We start from the raw sequence: 19,816 nt of genomic DNA, 5'->3' as shown, positions 1-19,816 counted from the left end.
ATTGGATTGACGACAGAAGACAGAGGGTGGTTGTAGAGGGTTGTTTTTCGGACTGGAGGCCTGTGACCAGCAGTGTGCCTCAGGGATCGGTGCTGGGTCCGCTGTTATTTGTTATTTATATTAATGATTTGGATGAGAATTTAGGAGGAATGGTTAGTAAGTTTGCAGATGACACCAAGATTGGTGGCATTGTGGACAGTGAAGAAGGTTATCTAGGATTGCAACGGGATCTTGATAAATTGGGCCAGTGGGCCGATGAATGGCAGATGGAGTTTAATTTAGATAAATGTGAGGTGATGCATTTTGGTAGATCGAATCAGACCAGGACCTACTCCGTTAATGGTAGGGCGTTGGGGAGAGTTATAGAACAAAGAGATCTAGGAGTACAGGTTCATAGCTCCTTGAAAGTGGAGTCACAGGTGGATAGGGTGGTGAAGAAGGCATTCGGCATGCTTGGTTTCATTGGTCAGAACATTCAATACAGGAGTTGGGATGTCTTGTTGAAGTTGTACAAGACATTAGTAAGGCCACACTTGGAATACTGTGTACAGTTCTGGTCACCCTATTATAGAAAGGATATTATTAAACTAGAAAGAGTGCAGAAAAGATTTACTAGGATGCTACCGGGACTTGATGGTTTGACTTACAGGGAGAGGTTGGATAGGCTGAGACTTTTTTCCCTGGAGAGCAGGAGGTTTAGGGGTGATCTTATAGAAGTCTATAAAATAATGAGGGGCGTAGATAAAGTAGATAGTCAAAATCTTTTCCCAAAGGTAGGGGAGTCTATAACGAGGGGGCATAGATTTAAGGTGAGAGGGGAGAGATACAAAAGGGTCCAGAGGGGTAATTTTTTCACTCAAAGGGTGGTGAGTGTCTGGAACGAGCTGCCAGAGGCAGTCGTAGAGGCGGGTACAATTTTGTCTTTTAAAAAGCATTTGGACAGTTACATGGGTAAGATGGGTATAGAGGGATATGGGCCAAGTGCAGGCAATTGGGACTAGCTTAGTGGTATAAACTGGGCGACATGGACATGTTGGGCCGAAGGGCCTGTTTCCATGTTGTAAACTTCTATGATTCTACCCAAGGTATCTGGAGACCAGAATTGTGCACAGTGCTCCAAGTGTGGTCTTTCCTGGAAGCTGATTGGATAACTGTGCAGCCATGTGTGGTACTGGGTCACACAGACCTGGAGTGCCCGAGATTCGGTCGCTGGTGTCTACTGAGCTGCCTGATCTCTGCCAAGGTGACAGGGCACTACAATTAGCCTCAGGACCCCTGAGAAAGATCCAGCCCGGGTCCCTGACCCCTGCTGAAAATTGTATGAAAGTTGGATGAAGATGGAATCGTGCTCACCCTGTTGGACCCTACAATTCAAAGCCCTGCTGGCACTTGCTGTCTAGGATTAGTCATGAAGAGTGACCACTGGGGTGAAGCACGGGAGATTCACCAGCTCCTGTGGGAAGAGTCCGGGCCACCAGGGGAGAACGTTGCAGGGGAATTATTATATAAGCTACAATGTCTGACAAAGGCAGACTCATCTCTTATTACATTTGTTGATCATGGTTGCTTAACTATACAAGTGGAGTCTGTACCTTTTTAGGGGTATGTAGTGGTTTTGTATCTTTGAATACTTCCCACTGTTTGTCTGTAGGTTCACCCATTAACAATTCAGCCCAGTTTACTGCACTCAATTAATTTCTCATCGCTTCAAAGTTTGCCTTATTTAAATTTAAAACTTTGGTTTGTGACTCTCTTCTCTCTCTCAAATCTGATATCAAATTCGATCATCATATGGTCACTGTTAACAAGATGTTCCCTTACCATCAGGTTGCTAACTAATCTTGGTTTGTTACTCATCACTAAATCCAGTCTGGCCTCTTCCCTTATTGGTTCTAAAACATACTGTTCCAGAAAACTGTCCCGAATACACTCTGGAAATTCATTGCCTTTAGAACTTGAGCTGTTCTGCTTCTCCCAGTCAACGTGAAAATTAAAATCTCCCATTTTAACCACATTGTTTCTGCCACATGCTTCCCTGATTTCTGTATTTATACAAGCCCCCACTACATCGTCACTGTCGGGAGGTCTGTAGACAACTCCCACCAGAATCCTTTGCTGTTCCTTAACTCTACCCAGAGTGTTTCCACTGCCTGATCACCCTCTTTCTACTGCTGGAATTGTATCTTTTATCAATATTGTGACTCCCCCTTCCTTTTCCAATTTTCCGGTCCTTTCTAAAGATCTCATAGCCTAGAATATTTAGCTCCCAGTCATGCCCAGCTTGTAGTCAGGTCTCTGTAATGGCCACTATATCAAAGCCTTTAAGCGGAATTTTTGCTTCTTGCTCACTTGTTTTATTCCTTATGCTACGTGTACTCGTGTACAGAACCAACACCTGGCTGACCATTCCCACTCTGCCCCTTGGTCCTGCTGCTTTTTGTCTCACATTTACTCGCTCAGCACTTTTCTATTTATTTTGGTGCAAATGATCAGAATGATAAAGTGTGAGGCTGCCCTTTTGAAAGAAATTTCTAGGAGGAGTTTGAATCTGAAGGACCTCAGCAAGCCACATGTAGAAAATTCATATCTAAACTTCCCAATGCATTTCTCAAGCTTTTTGTACAGAAAATGATTGAGGTGAGTGGGGAACCTACATAAGGGTGACTTTCATCAAAGTGCACATGTGCTTGACAAGCAGAAGCTGCTTCCTGTCTCAGAAAACAGGGCGTGTGAAAGTTAATTAAATGTAATTTTTTCCAGTGTCCCCCTGTATATTCACTGACTAAGAAGAATTCCTACATCCAGAGCAAGCTACAGTAAGTATAATGAAAGAAAGAAGTAACTTGCATATATAGCACCTTTCATGACCTCATGACATCCCAAAACGCTTCGCAGCCAATGAAGTATTTTTGAAGTGTAGTCAATTGACACACAGCAAGATTCCCACAAACAGCACTGTGCCATGGGATCTTTTACGTCCACCTGAGAGGGCAGACGGGACCCAGTTTAACATCTCATCTGAAAGATGGCCCCTCCGACAGTGCAGCGCTCCCTCGGTACTGCCCCTCCGACAGTGCAGCGCTCCCTCGGTACTGCCCCTCCGACAGTGCAGCGCTCCCTCGGTACTGCCCCTCCGACAGTGCAGCGCTCCCTCGGTACTGCCCCTCCGACAGTGCAGCGCTCCCTCGGTACTGCCCCTCCGACAGTGCAGCGCTCCCTCGGTACTGCCCCTCCGACAGTGCAGCGCTCCCTCGGTACTGCCCCTCCGACAGTGCAGCGCTCCCTCGGTACTGCCCCGAAGTGTCAACCTAGATTATGGCTTGATATTTATGGGGAGGTGGGGGGGGTGGTGGAGGGAGTGGGGGAGAGGTTTCCCTGAGCTGCTGCAGAATTTAACAGCAGGACCTGATTAACATTTTTGGACACCATTTCCTGGCTGCACTCCGATTGAGAGGCTGTCGGGTGGGTGGGTCTGTGGCACTGCTTTCTGTTGCTTAATTCAAATTACTGGATAAGTTAACTTTTTATTAGGGCAAAAAACAACTTTGAATTATCAGGAGTAGACTGTCTATGTAAAAGGAATAGGAATTTCCCTCTTTTTCCCACAGCTCAATGGCTCTGTTAAACATGTCTGCACGACCTGGCCAGAGGCACGTAAACCCATGTGGAATATTTTGCTCAGGCACGCTATAACTGGTTTGGGTGCATTTGTTCCTCTTTGTTTTCAGGGTGTGGGCGATGCTGGCATGGCTATTTATTGTCCATCCCTAACTGCCCTGTAAAGAGGTTGGTGGGCCTTCTCGTTAAATACTGTGCTCAGTTTTGGTCCCCTCACATGGTAGGTTATAGCGAGGCCTTGCAAAAGGCTCAGAGGAGGGCCTCTAGATTGATACCTACTTTAAGGTCCCTCATTTACTAGAATAGGCTGAGGGAGCTGGAGGCCTTTTACTTTAGAAAAGCATGGACTTCAAAGAGATTTGTTTGAGGCCTTTAAAATAATGAAAGAGTTAGACTTGGTCCAAATGTTAAGCAAATAGATTAGGGAGGACCAGGAGACACGAATATAAATGACGTAAGCATGGAAGTAGGTTAGATGTTAGGGGCTACTTCTCGCAGAGAGTTGTTAAGCTGTGGAACGAGTTGCCAGCACATATCTATATATAGACGGTAGGTGGGTCCTCACTGGTTATCACCCAGTCACAATGGTCTCTAGGAGTCAGTCTGATCACCTTCAGGGGCTGGGGGACAGGTCAGAGAGGAATTTCCCAAAGTTTAAAAAAATTTTGACCTAACGCTTTTTCTGGTTTGTTTTGCTTCTCCCAAGGGTTTGTGTGGCTCTGTGGCTGGATGGTGATGGTGTGCAGATTTTACACCCACATTGGACCGGTTCGATGGACAGCCAGTCTTCACCTGTCCTTTTTCATATATTTGTATGGAGGCAATGCAGAGAAGAGTGGTGAAGCAGCTCTCTAGTGTCAAGGGTCTGAGTTATGAGGAAAGGCTGCAGAAACTTGGCTTTTTGGCCTAAGATCATTAAAAAGGGGCATAAGATAGTCATGAGAACAGAGAAGGGATATCCAGAATCTTACTTTAAATTAAATTGCATAAGTAGGATAAGGGGACAGATTCAAACTAGTAGAAGAATATTTCTCCTGGTGTAATATCCTCTCCAGCATGTTACTCTTACCACACGTCATGTCTCAAATTACTCATATATTGTATCCCAAAATATTATTTTCTGAAAGAAATCTATATGATTTGTATTTGAATGAATCAATACTATCTGCTTCCACCGTCTCCCCAGGGAGTCTGTTCCATAGATTGGCCTCTCGCTCACTGAAACAATGTTTCCGCAGATTAGTTTTGAAAGATACCTCCCTTCAAGCCCAGGTCGTGTCCTCTGGTTCTACTGATCTGATAAGGTGAAATAGCTTGTCATGGTCTACGTTCTCTTCACAGAATGAATGATCAACACAGCGAATATACTGCCAGATAATGTAGCAGAATCATTTAAGAAACATTTAAATGCTGCAGTGAAGGGGACTGCAGGATCTCTCTGGATGGATGAGTTAAGGCCTGCCGAATGGCTTCCCTCATCCATAATTACCTTGTGATGTGATTATCCGGTATAATTTCAACAGCTGCCGCTTGTATTTTTCAGACAGATAACAGAACTCGATGTATTGAAGCAGCGACCAGCTGTGTCAGTATTGGACACACTCTTGAAGGAGATAGTCGGTGAGCTGACCGTGCGAGTGATCAGAAGTGCTGTTAAGGAGCTGGTTAGTGATCACCTGACCACCGCAGCCATCACCGAATCTCTGACAGAATTAATGGCGGAGGCGATCGAGCCAGTGGTGCCACACCTTGTGGGTGTCACTGAGTAACCTTGTTAGATAGAGAAGTATCACAGTTCCTGTTAAAGTGAAGTCCATCTTATAATGAAATGTTGATTTGTCGAATTGCCCTTAATGGTAACACAGTGTATAAGAGTCATTGATGGCCAAGCTTGGTCTCACTCTTTCTTGCTGTCACACAACACTGCCCAACTCTTAGTGCTTTCTCACAAAAATACCTGGGGATATTTTCCTCTGGACACTGAGATGTGTGAAAGTTCAATGCGAATGTTGAGCTGTGGTAGATGTAGCAACAAACTTTCAGCTTTATTCCAGGCTCAGCTTCACTGAGCCAGTACACCATGGCTCATGAGCCTGTTCAAAGAAAGAACTTGCATTTATATAGCGCCTTTCACTACCTCAGGACATCCCAAAGCGCTTTACAGCCAATGATGTACCTTTGAAGTGCAATCACTGTTGTAACGTAGGAAAATGCAGCAGCCAATTTGCGCACAGCAAGATCCCACAAACAACACAGATAGTGATGTTGGTTGAGAGAGAAATGTTGGCTAGAGCACCCCTGCTCTTTCTCAAATAGTGCCATGGGATTTTCAAGACATCGGTTTAACATCTCATCTAAAAGACGGCAGCACCGACAAAGCAGCACTCCTGCAATACTGCACCATCGTGTCAGCCTGGAACATGTGCTCAAGTTTCCAGAGTGCAGCTGGAACCAATAACCTCTGATTCAATGGTGAGAGTGCTACTGAGGCTGATACTTAAACATCCCCTGGCACTTTAAAGAAGAGGAGTTCTCCTTGGCCAACAATCTTCCCTCAACCAAAAACAGTATAATTTGCCATTGGTTTCGGTTCTGCTTATGGGATGTTGCTGATGCAGAATGGCTGCTGAGTTTGCCTACAGAAGAAGTCACTGCACTTCAAAGTAATTCATTGTATTTGAAGCTCTTTGAAACATTTCTGAGTAGCTTGATAAATAAAAGGCTTTCTCTAGCATTGGGCATGCTGTGTAAGTATGCTCTGAGGTACTCCCGAGAGTTCGTAACTGCGAGTGCTTTTAATCTCACAGGTGAAAGAAGCAGTAAGTGAGATGATCCTGGAGGGGATCCTGCAGGATGAAATCCTGCCCAGTGTTCTGGATGAGGAAACGAGGAATGTTGCAGTGTTACTGCTGAGTGAATATCACACTGAAATATCTGAACAGCAGCAGGAGGAGGTAAGGGGAGGAGCAAGGAGTCATTCGTTCATTAGTGGCGATTGTGGTCTGTTGCATCTCATTTAAATGAGCACTGTAAAAGTATTTTATAAAAAGGTTATCCAGTGTGCTGCTCCTCTGATTGTGGGTAAGAGGAGAGCCCAATGGACTCTACAGTTCAAATAAGCAGTCCAGCAATTTGGGCAGTAAAATTGGTCTCGGCATTCCAACTCTAAGGAAGGGAGAATCAGCCAACTTCGGAATCACTATCCGGTGATCCCTGCTGGGGAAAATGCACATTTGCGGTCATCGGGACAAGTTAGGGCTTTGACTGTGGTCCCTCCATAGTCAAATAACCAGTGGTAATTCTTGTCAAGGCTCACACATAGGAATATAGGAACAGGAGTAGGCCATTCAGTCCCTCGTGCCTGCTCCGCCATTTGATAAGATCATGGCTGATCTGTGATCTAACTCCATATACCTGCCTTTGGCCCATATCCCATATTTTTAGACTGTGCCCCCTACTCCTAAAATCCCCAACCAGCGGAAATAGTTTCTCTCTATCCACCCTATCTGTTCCCCTTAATATCTTATAAACTTCGATCAGATCACCCCATAACCTTCGAAACTCTAGAGAATACAACCCAAATTTGTGTAATCTCTCCTCGTAACTTAACCCTTGAAGTCCGGGTATCATTCTAGTAAACCTACGCTGCACTCCCTCCAAGGCCAATATGTCCTTCTGAAGGTGCGGTGCCCAGAACTGCTCACAGTACTCCAGGTGCGGTCTAACCAGGGTTTTGTATAGCTGCAGCATAACTTCTGTCCCCTTGTACTCTAGTCCTCTGGATATAAAGGCCAGCATTCCATTAGCCTTATTGATTATTTTCTGTACCTGTTCATGACACTTCAATGATCTATGTACCTGAACCCCTAGGTCCCTTTGGACATCCACTGTTTTTAACTTTTTACCATTTAGAAAGTACCCTGTTCTATCCTTTTTGATCCAAAGTGGATGACCTCACATTTGTCTACATTGAATTCCATTTGCCACAGTTTTGCCCATTCACCTAATCTATCAATATCGCTTTGTAATTTTATGTTTTCATCTACACTGCTTACAATGCCACCAATCTTTGTGCCATCGGCAAACTTAGATATGAGACTTTCTATGCCTTCATCTAAGTCGTTAATAAATATTGTGAATAATTGAAGAGTAGCCATTTCAATGAGGTACCGGAGGCCTCCTGGTATCCATTGAACTCTACCCTACCATGGGTCAGTGCCTTAACAAGACAACAGAAGGAAATCGGGAGAAAAAAAGAGATGGGATAAGAGGGTGAGGAGTAAAATCTTTTGGTACGGGACAAGAGTTAGTCAGTGCGGAAGGTAACAGCAGCAATAGGACAGCAAGTGATCAGAGAAAAAGTAATGCAGGATTGGAGATGGAGGGATAGAGACACTGAGCCCAGGAACCACGGGTCTTTAATCCCAGTGTAAGTGGCAGGATTCACTCCATCGCTGACCCCAGCAAATTTTGTGGGGTCAGGGGGAGATCAGCTATTTTAAATAAACTGGGTGGGTGCCCATGCAACTAGGTGTACCATGGGAGAGAGGCCACACGATGCAGTGAGCGTTTCAAGAACTTCTGGCACTTCTTCACACAAAGGGGAGTGGAAATCTGAAACTCTCTCCCCCAAAAGACTGTGGATGCTGGGGGTCAGTTGGAGCTTTCAAGACTGAGATCGATAGATTTCTGTTGTGTAAGGGTATCGAGGGATATGGAGCAAAGGTGGGTAAATGGAGTGGAGGTGCACATCAGCCATAATCTAATTGAATGTGGAAACAGTCTTGAGGGACTGAATGGCCTCTTCCTCCTATTCCTGTGTTTCCCCAGAAACACTTTTTTTGGTGCTTAGTTGGCTCCCTTCATAAGGGGATTGAAAGATGCAGCAATTACTTTGAGAACCTGCAGCGGTCTAGTCCAAGATCTGGCCCCACCTCCATAGGCTAATTTCAGGTGACACGAATCTAACCGAGGTCTGTCGGTAGACAATACTTGAACTCAGTTGGATACAGTCTGCAGAAGCTATAAAGGTATTGGCTGAGCAGGAATTGCCTTCAGCTGGGGAGGGGGTCCTCTATAAAGGAGATGGTGGAATCTGTAAAATTAGGAGATGAGTGATGGGGACATCAAGGTACATCAGTGGATAACAGTAATGTTATAACACTAGCCTGCTAATGAACATATATCTTCATGCAGGTCAGGACATATGCCAGCAGAAGACTGATCGACATGTTGCTCCTGGAGAACCTGATGAAGATTATAGGGAGTGAGGGGAGGGCATTCTCTGAAAAGGTCGAGCTGGACAGGCTGTTAGACAGTGAGTCTGTTCTACTCTGCACATCCACAATCAGTATCACCCTGGGAGCGACTGACCAATGTGTACGGTGTCCCCACTGGTCCACCAGCAATGCACTGACCACAGGTGGCAGTATATGGGCACGCACCCGGCAACTCCCCACACAGCGAGTTTAGATGGAGCATCTGGGCAGAGCTACTGAGCAGAGGTCACAGGTTTCCCAACAAAGAAGGAGAAAAATCAGAGAGCTCATGAAACTCCTCCTTGTCTATCTTCTAGAAGCCAAATGCTGAGCAGCCTTTGAATCCCAAGAAGAGGTTCGATACCCATACTTCTCATTCAGAGAATGTTGTGTGGAAAGGAAGGGAGAATCTGGAAGAAACAAGGGAAATTTCCATTTAGAACTAATGCACACAGGCACAGTTACGTACGTGTGTGTGTGCGTGTGTTTGTATGCGTGTGCGTGTGTTTGTATGCGTGTGCGTGTGTTTGTATATAGGTGCGTGTGCGTGTGTTTGTATATAGGTGCGTGTGTTTGTATATAGGTGCGTGTGTTTGTATATAGGTGCGTGTGTTTGTATATAGGTGCGTGTGTTTATATATAGGTGCGTGTGCGTGTGTTTGTATATAGGTGCGTGTGTTTGTATATAGGTGCGTGTGTTTATAATGGAAATAGAAAAATAACAATTGGATGCATGACTTTGAAATGGGGACTGAATTACGTTTGCACAATCTGGTCCAATTCTCCCCTCTGCTCGAACCTGCTTCAACTGGAGACCCCACTTGGCCTTGACTGCCTGTGTGTAATGACTGGGCATGAGCCAGGAGTTTAAAAAAATAATGGATGCTCCTCGAAGAATCAGTGAGTTTATTCAGTGAGTGTGTGAGTCAATGGGCCAGGAAGGTCCAGTTTTGTTCCCCGTGCTCTGAAGCGGATTGAAAGTTGTGGTGTTACCGTGGGCCTCATATGGGTAGGGAGGGAATAAACTGTCAGGGTTCCTGCTTATTGCTAATCAATGGCCTCAGCTTGAAAATGTGTGTGGGGATGTTGGGTGAGGGCAGTACCGGCCGAACCAGTGATACTGACACCAGACAAATCGACTGCTGACACTCACCATCCAGGGAAATGTGGCTCACTGTCAATCAACAGAGGAGAGGAGAGAAAATGTTCAAAATCCACGACTGTACCTGGATAATCAGTCATATTTAGAAAGAAAGAAAGAGCATGCGATAATGCAGTGCCTTTCACAACACTGGCATCATTAAGGAACTGATTTTAACATTTTCAGACAGTATGCCTTGTGATTGGCAATAGAACGTTCAGTAGAATCTGTTTACAGTAACGCCTGTCTCCTATGTTTCTCTCTGCTGTATATGTACAGTGCAGTCACAGTAATAAAGAAAAAAAGACTTGCATTTATATAGCACCTTTCACAATGCAGGAAAAGCAGCAGCCAATTTGTGCACAGCAAGGTCCCTCAAACAGCAACGTGATAATGACCAGATAATCTGTTTTTAGTGATGTTGGTTGAGGCATAAATATTGCTTAGGGAGAACTCCCCTGCTCTTCTTCGAATAGTGGCTGTGGGATCTTTTATGTCCACCTGAGAGGGCAGACGGGGCCTCGGTTTAACTTCTCATCCGAAAGACAGCACCTCCGACAGTGCAGCGCTCCCTCGGTACTGCCCCTCCGACAGTGCAGCGCTCCTTCGGTACTGCCCCTCCGACAGTGCAGCGCTCCCTCGGTACTGCCCCTCCGACAGTGCAGCGCTCCCTCGGTACTGCACTGGGAGTGTCAACCTAGATTTTGTGCTCAAGACTCTGGACTGGGGCTTGAACCCATGACCTTCTGACTCAGGCGAGAGTGGGACCCACTGAGTTACAGCTGATTCTCGAACGTGTTGGCCATGAATGTTCCATCACAAGGTCTTCATCTGCCTATCGATAACTCGAAACATGTTCCTCGTTCTCTTGTCCAGGTTGGATGTTGGATGTCTTTTTTGGGCAATACTTTAACATCAGCCGGCACAATCATGTAACAGTGGAGAATGTGGCACTGAGGGACTACCATCAGAAGGCTTTCACTGATGTGGTGAGTGCAGACTTCTTAAGGTTGACTCCCAATATTTCCTGGTTGGGTCTTCACTCTCACTCCTTCTGCAAAGCCCATTGTTTTTTTCTCTTATTCATTTTTTTAAAAATTGTGATTTTTGTGTTTATCGGGATGAGGGATGGAAAACTCTGCATTTCAAGAACCACCATCAGCGTCAAACACTCCCAGGGCAGGGACAGCACGGGTTAGATACAGAGTAACGCTCCCTCTACACTGTCCCATCAAACACTCCCAGGGCAGGGACAGCACGGGTTAGATACAGAGTAACGCTCCCTCTACACTGTCCCATCAAACACTCCCAGGGCAGGGACAGCACGGGTTAGATACAGAGTAACGCTCCCTCTACACTGTCCCATCAAACACTCCCAGGGCAGGTACAGGGTTAGATACAGAGTAAAGCTCCCTCTACACTGTCCCATCAAACACTCCCAGGGTAGGTACAGCACGGGTTAGAGACAGAGTAAAGCTCCCTCTACACTGTCCCATCAAACACTCCCAGGGTAGGTACAGCACGGGTTAGAGACAGAGTAAAGCTCCCTCTACACTGCTCCATTAATATGTCTTAATTCAAGGACAGTTTCATGAGATGTACTGCAGGCAGTGCTAGCTGTAAACAAATGCATATCGGTGATGGGGGGTGGAGGAACTGACATTTCCCTCCCATCTGATTCTTTCACTTCCTTTCCCTAATTGAAAGAGTTCTTCAGAGCTCCCGGAGAACGATAAAGAAATGAGGTATCCATGGTATGATGATGCCCCTTACACCCCCCCCCAGGGAGATAGCCAGTCATACACCATTGAATGAACAGAGATGGGCTTTTGTTTGTCTTACACAGGTGCTGGATGTGATCCTGACAGAAATGAGTGAACATGTGGACCAGGACTTGGCCGATCTGTCCCAGTATGAACAGGAGATGGAAGAAGCAGACTTCACTGTGGACTAGTGATAGCGGGGTGACGGGGACTGTGGACTAGTGATAGCGGGGTGACGGGGACTGTGGACTAGTGATAGCGGGGTGACGGGGACTGTGGACTAGTGATAGTGGGGTGACGGGGACTGTGGACTAGTGATAGCGGGGTGACGGGGACTGTGGACTAGTGATAGCGGGGTGACGGGGACTGTGGACTAGTGATAGCGGGGTGACGGGGACTGTGGGGGTGTCGGGGTGACGGGGACTGTGGGGGTGTCGGGGTGACGGGGACTGTGGGGGTGACGGGGTGACGGAGACTGTGGGGGTGACGGGGTGACGGGGACTGTGGGGGTGACGGGGTGACGGGGACTGTGGGGGTGACGGGGACTGTGGCGGTGACGGGGTGACGGGGACTGTGGGGGTGACGGGGACTGTGGGGGTGACGGGGACTGTGGGGGTGACGGGGTGACGGGGACTGTGGCGGTGACGGGGTGACGGGGACTGTGGGGGTGACGGGGTGACGGGGACTGTGGGGGTGACGGGGTGACGGGGACTGTGGGGGTGACGGGGTGACGGGGACTGTGGGGGTGACGGGGTGACGGGGACTGTGGGGGTGACGGGGTGACGGGGACTGTGGGGGTGACGGGGTGACGGGGACTGTGGCGGTGACGGGGTGACGGGGACTGTGGGGGTGACGGGGTGACGGGGACTGTGGGGGTGACGGGGTGACGGGGACTGTGGGGGTGACGGGGACTGTGACGGGGACTGTGACGGGGTGACGGGGACTGTGACGGGGTGACGGGGACTGTGACGGGGTGACGGGGACTGTGGGGGTGACGGGGACTGTGGGGGTGACGGGGTGACGGGGACTGTGGGGGTGACGGGGTGACGGGGACTGTAGATTTTCCAGCCAATCACATCAAAGGAAAAAAACATTTGTTTTCCTTATCACACCATTTAAACACAAAGCCCAAGTTCAGTTACTTATTTGGACTGACTGCTGTGTCAGGCAAACACGGTAGCTATTCTACCCTGTGAGGTTCCCCCAAACAGCAAGGAGATATCAATCTGTGCTTCGGCGGTGATGGCTGAGGGAGAAATGTTGGCCAGGACACCGGGAGACTGCCCTGCTCTTCCGCACCATGGGATCACGAGTTTGCACCTCCACAGGGAGACCCTACTTCATTTTAATATAAAAGACAGGACTTGCAACAATACATCACTCCCTCAGTCCTTCAATGGAATGTCAGCCTAGCTGATAAAAGTGTCCACTTCTCAAAGAACTTTCTCACTCCATAAAGTTTTTTGGGCAACCCTTCTCCTGCATCTTGCAAAGATGTCCATGTCAGGAAAGTGTTCCATAGTAAGAATGGCATCAGTGTGCACTTGCAATGGCAACGTCTATGGGACTGTTCCATCCCCGACCGCCTGACAATTCCTGCACCCCCACCATTAAAGATTTCAAAAATACTTCAGGTATTTAGAAGAACTCTGAAAGGCCCATTCTTGGATACTGTAAGTCTTTCAGCTTCAAATTGAGTCACCCGGTGAAGAAGTCGTTTGTATGTCAGGGCTTGGCCATAACTTGCTTGATTGTCAGAAATTCTAGACCCATTAGTCTTCGCTCCTGAGGACCAGGAATCAAAGACACTGCGGGTGTGAATCATCTACAAAGTTCTAACAAAAAACTGTTTCCTAAAAATATTAAGATAGTGACCTCGATTTTGTGATTGTAATGCAGACGGTAACCATTTACATTGAATGGGTTAATATCAGTGCTACAATTGGAGAATCTAGGCCAGTGTCTGCAATTTTATGACTAATTTGACGTTTGCATAGATTAATTGATAACTGCAAATGACGTGCTAAAATCTAATCAAGTGTTTCAAATGATTTATAAATAGAATATGTGATAACAGATACCCAGGAGTGAGTTACGAGTTACAGGCTGGAATCTAATCAAGGGGTTCGGGGGTTTATATATAGAACAACAGATACCCGGGAGTGAGTTACAGGCTGGAATCTAATCGAGGGGTTCGGGGGGGGGGTTTATATATATAGAATAACATACCCGGGAGTGAGTTACAGGCTGGAATCTAATCGAGGGGTTCGGGGGGGGTTTATATATATAGAATAACATACCCGGGAGTGAGTTACAGGCTGGAATCTAATCGAGGGGTCCGGGGGATTTATATATAGAATAACAGATACCATGGAGTGAGTTACAGGCTGGAATCTAATCGAGGGGTTCGGGGGGTTTATATATAGAATAACAGATACCCGGGAGTGAGTTACAGGCTGGAATCTAATCGAGGGGTTCGGGCGGTTTATATATAGAATAACAGATACCATGGAGTGAGTTACAGGCTGGAATCTAATCGAGGGGTTCGGGGGGGTTTATATATAGAATAACAGATACCCGGGAGTGAGTTACAGGCTGGAATCTAATCGAGGGGTTCGGGGGGTTTATATATAGAATAACAGATACCCGGGAGTGAGTTACAGGCTGGAATCTAATCGAGGGGTTTGGGGGGTTTATATATAGAATAACAGATACCATGGAGTGAGTTACAGGCTGGAATCTAATCGAATTGGAAGACATCAACTGTGGGAACAAAAGTCGTTTCGATTGTTGCCTTGTGATCTGTTCAGGGAATTTTTTTTTCATGCAGTTGATTTTATGGGGTTGAAGTTATGATATAGTTGGTGGGAGTTTGTGAGGTGGTGACTAACAGTAAGCTGCCGATGACTCTATGATGTAGAGGATTAATACTTACAGAGAATGGATTCATCAATTAAATAAAAATAGTGCTTCCACCACCATAACATCGCCCGTCTCCACCCCTACCGCAAGCCCATCTGCCACTGAAACCCTCATCAATGCCTTTGTCACTTCTAGACTTGATTATTCCAACGCTGTCCTGGCCGAACTCCCAACTTCCACCCTCCGTAAACTTCTGCTAGCTAAAGCTCTGCAGCCCGTATCCTAACTCGCACCAAGTCCTGCTTTCGCATAAATAATATGCAAGCTGCTGTTACTGGTTTATAAATAAAAAAAACACTAAGATCAGGCACTGAAGAAAATTCATTTGTGCTGTTGAAATCTTACTGCGTGAAACTGGTACCCATTATATCCGTTAGTTCATGTGCTGCGAAGATGCTATTGCATTAAATTATAAAGGACGTTCAGTTTCTGCTCTGTGTGGAGTTAGCTGGTCTCATCCATGACAGTACTGGTGCTACACCTAGCCATCGCGCCTCTGGGCTAGAAAATCAGCCAGGGCCCCGTTCTTGATCACGATCCAGGACCTCTGCTGGGAGCTACATGTGTGTGGATGTTGGCTGAGGGCAGAATCAGTCTCCATTCTAATGCCATCCACAATCAAACAGCTTGTTGACACTAATTGACCGGCTCAATGGGTGAAAGCTTGTGCCAGTAGAACCAATACCATAAGAAATAGGAGCAGGAGTAGGCCATTCGGCCCCTCGAGCCTGCTCCGCCATTCAATCAGATGATGACTGATCTTTGACCTCAACTCCACTTTCCCGCCCTATCCCTATATCCCTTGATTCCCCTAGTGTCCAAAAATCTATCCATCTCAGTCTTGAATATACTCAACGACTCAGCATCCACAGTCCTCTGGGGTTGAGAATTCCAAAGATTCACAACCCCCTGAGCGAAGAAATTTTTCCCCATCTCAGTCCTAAATGGCTGACCCCTTATCCTGAGACTATACCCTCTAGTTCTAGATTCTCCAGCCAGGGGAAACAGCCTCTCAGAATCTACCCTGTCAAGCCCTCTAAGGATTTTATACATTTCAATGAGATCACCTCTCATTCTTCTAAACTCCAGAGAGTATAGGCCCATTCTACTCAATCTCTCCTCACAGGACAACCCTCTCATCCCAGGAATTAATCTAGTGAACCTTCGTTGCACCGCCTCTAAGACAAGTATATCCTTCCTTAGATAAGGAGACCAAAACTATACACAGTACTCCACGTGTGGTCTCACCAAAGCCCTGTACAATTGCAGCAAGACTTCCTTACTCTTGTACTCCAAACCCCTTGCAATAAAGGCTAACATACCATTTGCCTTCCTAATTGCTTACTGTACCTGCATGTTAACTTTCTGTGATTCATGTACAAGGACACCCAAATCCCTCTGAATACCAATATTTCTTAGTCTCTCACCTTTTAAAAAATATTCTGCTTTTCTATTCTTCCTACCAAAGCGAATAATTTCACATTTCCCCACATTATACTCCATCTGCCACCTTCTTGCCCACTCACTGTCTATATACCTCTGCAGACTCTTTGTGAACTCCTCACAGCTTACTTTCCCACCTAGCTTTGTATCGTCAGCCAACTTGGATACATTACACTCGGTCCCTTGATCCAAGTCATGAATATAGATTGTAAATAGCTGAGGCCCAAGCACTGATCCTTACGGCACCCCACTAGTTACAGCCTGTCATCCTGAAAATGACCCGTTTATCCCTACTCTGTTTTCTGTCTGTTAACCAATCCTCTATCCATGCTAATATATTACCCCCAACCCCATGAGCCCTAATCTTGTGTAACAACCTTTTTTTGTGGTACCTTATCGAATGCCTTTTGAAAATCCAAATATACTACTTCCACTGGTTCTCCCTTATCTACCCTGCTAGTTACATCCTCAAAAAACACTAATAGCTTTGTCAAACACAATTTCCTTTTCATAAAACCATGTTGACTCTGCCTAATCATATTATGATTTTCTAAGTTCCCTGTTACCACGTCCTTAATAATAGATTCTAGCATTTACCCTACTACTGATGTCAGGCTAACTGGCCTGTAGTTCCCTATTTTCTCTCTCCCTCCTTTCTTGAATAGTGAGGTTATATTTGCAACCTTCCAATCCACGGGGACTTCTAGAATCTAGGGAATTCTAGAAACATAGAAAATAGGAGCAAGAGTAGGCCATTCGGCCCTTTGAGCCTGCTCCGCCATTCAAAATGATCATGGCTGATTGTCTAACTCAGTATCCTGTTCCCGCTTTTTCCCCTATCCCTTGATCCCTTTAGCATTAAGAAATATATCTATCTCCTTCTTGAATACATCTAATGACTTGGCCTCCACTGCCTTCTGTGGTAGAGAATTCCACAGGTTCACCACCCTCTGAGTGAAGAAATTTCTCCTCATCTCGGTTCTGGGAGATCAAAACCAATGCATCCAGTGTTTTCTGTCCCTTGTTATTTCTTAGCTCCACCCAGACTGATTCTACATCCTGATTTTCTGAGCTAAGATCCTGTCTCACTCCTGCCCTTATCTCATCCTTTATTATCAGGGATACCCCTCCCCTCCGCCCCCACCCCACCTTTTCCATTTTGCCTATCTTTTCTAAAAGTCAAGTATCGTGGAATATTTAGTTCCCAACCTTGCTCACCCTGAAACTACGTCTCAGTAATGGCTACTAGATCAAACCCATTTATCTCTATTTGTGCCATTAATTCATCTATCTTGTTACGAATGCTTCATGCATTCAGATATAGCACCTTTAATTTTAACTTTTTACTATTTTTCCCTGATGTGACCTTAGTCACTAATGCCCTATTACCTTTGATAAAGTCTCTGTCCCTTCAAGGTGTATGGGGAGAGAGCGGGAATATGGTATTGAGATAGAGGATCAGCCATGATCATATTGAATGGCGGAGCAGGCTCGAAGGGCTGAATGGCCTACTCCTGCTCCTATTTTCTATGTTTCCTGACACACTGCTTGTTTTTACCCAAATCATTTCTCTGCTCTAAAACCGTGACTTTTCTCTTTAGACTGATAAATTTATCCTTACCTGGACCCTCCCTCCCTCCCCACCACCCCCCTCCCCGGCCATTAGTTTAAAGCCCTATCTGCCGCCCTAGTTATTCAATTCGCCAGGACACTGGTCCGAGCCCGGTTTAAGTGGAGCCCGTCCCAACAGAACAGCTCCATCTTTCCCCAGAACTGGTGCAAGTGCCCCGAGAATTGAAACCCCTGCTTCCCACACCACTCTTTCAGCCATGCATTTATCTCTCTAAGCTGTTTGTCCCTGTGCCATTTTGCATGTGGCTCTGCTTTTTAATTTGGACCCTAGCTCCTCAAACTTCCTCGGCAAAACCTCATTCCTAGTTCTACCTGTGCTGTTGATTCCTACGTGGACCATGACAACTGGATCCTCCCCGTCCTGCTTCAAGTTCTTCTCCAGCTGCAAGGAGATGTCCTTAACCCTGGCACTGGGCAGGCAACACAGCCTTCGGGACCCCCAGTTGCGGCTGCAGAGAACAGTATCTATCCACCTGACTATACTATCCCCTACCACTACCACATTCCTTTTCATTCCCCCCGCTTGAATGGCCCCACGATGGTGTGGTCAATTTGCCCATCCTCCCTGCAGTCTTTGTTTTCATCCATACATGTAGTAAATACCTCGTACCTGTTGCTCCTCCACCACTGCATCTGGGGTCCCTTTACCTGCTTGACTCGCAGTCACACCCTCCTGTCCCTGACCACTGTCAATGTGTCCAGGTAACTCTCCCCTCCCTGATGGATTGCAATGTCTGCAGCTCGGACTCCTGCTGAGCAACTCTGAGCTGAAGTTCCTCAAGTTGCAGACACTTAACTGCAGATGTCGTTGCCTGGGATCTCACTGCTCTCCATAAATTCCTACATGCTGCAGTTACACCACAACCTGCCCTACTGCCACTATCTAACCTTGTTTTATTTATTTACTTAATTAAAATTTTTATGCAATTAATTCACTTGGTTCATTTTTAGTTATTTTTAAAATTAATTTATCTAGTCTAAGTTATTAACTTAAAAAGTATTAGCAATACCCCGCCACATGTCAGCAGGACTACTGCCTGACTTTCTGTTCCTCCTTACCAAACCTGGGACCTTCCGGTCTGTGTAACTTGGCACTGCGCTGGCTAGTTCTTTCACCCATCAGGAGAAACATAGAAATCTAGAAAATAGGAGCAGGAGTCGGCCATTCAGCCCTTCGAGCCTGCTCGCCATTCAATATGATCATGGTTGATCCTCTATCTCAATACCATATTCCTGCTCTCTCCCCATACTCCTTGATGCCTTTTGTGTCTAGAAATCTATCTCTTTCTTAAATATATTCAGTGACTTGGCCTCCACAGCCTTCTGTCGTAGAGAATTCCACAGGTTCACCACCCTCCGAGTGAAGAAATTTCTCCTCATCTCAGTCCTAAATGTCCTACCCCGTATCCTGAGACTGTGACCCCTCGTTCTGGACACCCCCAGCCAGGGGAAAAATCCTCCCTGCATCCAGTCTGTCTAGCCCTGTCAGAATTTAAATGTTTCAATGAGATCCCCTCTCATTCTTCTAAACTCGAGTGAATACAGGCCGAGTCGACCCAATCTCTCCTCATACGACAGTCCTGCCATCCCAGGGATCAGTCTGGTGAACCTTCGCTGCTCTCCCTCCATGGCAAGTATATCCTTTCCTAGGTAAGGAGACCAAAACTGCACACAATACTCCAGGTGTGGTCTCACCAAGGCCCTGTATAACTGCAGTAAGACATCCTTGCTCCTATACTCAAATCCTCTTGCAATGAAGGCCAACATACCATTCGCCTTCCTAACTGCTTGCTGCACCTGCATATTTGCTTTCAGTGACTGGTGTACCCAGGTCCCTTTGTACATCAACATTTCCCAATCTATCACCATTTAAATAATACTGTTTCTGTTTTTCCTTCCGAAGTGGATAACTTCATATTTATCCACATTATGCTGCATCTGCCGTGTATTTGCCCACTCACTGAACTTGTCTAAATCGCCTTGAAACCTCTTTGCATCCTCCCTCACAATTCACAATCCCACCCAGTTTTGTGTCATCA

General features: G+C 46.2%; 1 protein-coding gene across 3 annotated transcripts in view; it reads left to right on the top strand.

Annotated features, from left to right (window-relative positions):
• The window catches only part of LOC137301371 (uncharacterized), a 37,990-nt gene extending 25,909 nt beyond the window's left edge, over positions 1 to 12,081 (top strand). For 2 of the 3 annotated variants that reach the window (XM_067970827.1, XM_067970826.1), the window contains 6 exons: positions 2,761 to 2,816; positions 5,162 to 5,369; positions 6,426 to 6,572; positions 8,815 to 8,935; positions 10,894 to 11,006; positions 11,864 to 12,081. In XM_067970827.1, the coding sequence (XP_067826928.1) occupies positions 2,761 to 2,816; positions 5,162 to 5,369; positions 6,426 to 6,572; positions 8,815 to 8,935; positions 10,894 to 11,006; positions 11,864 to 11,971 (753 nt within the window). In that variant the 3' untranslated portion in view covers positions 11,972 to 12,081. The remainder of the gene's footprint in view (positions 1 to 2,760; positions 2,817 to 5,161; positions 5,370 to 6,425; positions 6,573 to 8,814; positions 8,936 to 10,893; positions 11,007 to 11,863) is intronic. The other variant, XM_067970828.1, reaches the window with a different exon arrangement.
• Positions 12,082 to 19,816: the final 7,735 nt, after the last annotated feature.

The sequence above is a fragment of the Heptranchias perlo genome, chromosome 33 (assembly GCF_035084215.1).
Source record: "Heptranchias perlo isolate sHepPer1 chromosome 33, sHepPer1.hap1, whole genome shotgun sequence".
NCBI lineage: Eukaryota > Metazoa > Chordata > Chondrichthyes > Hexanchiformes > Hexanchidae > Heptranchias > Heptranchias perlo.
This window is presented reverse-complemented; position numbering and strand designations above follow the sequence as displayed.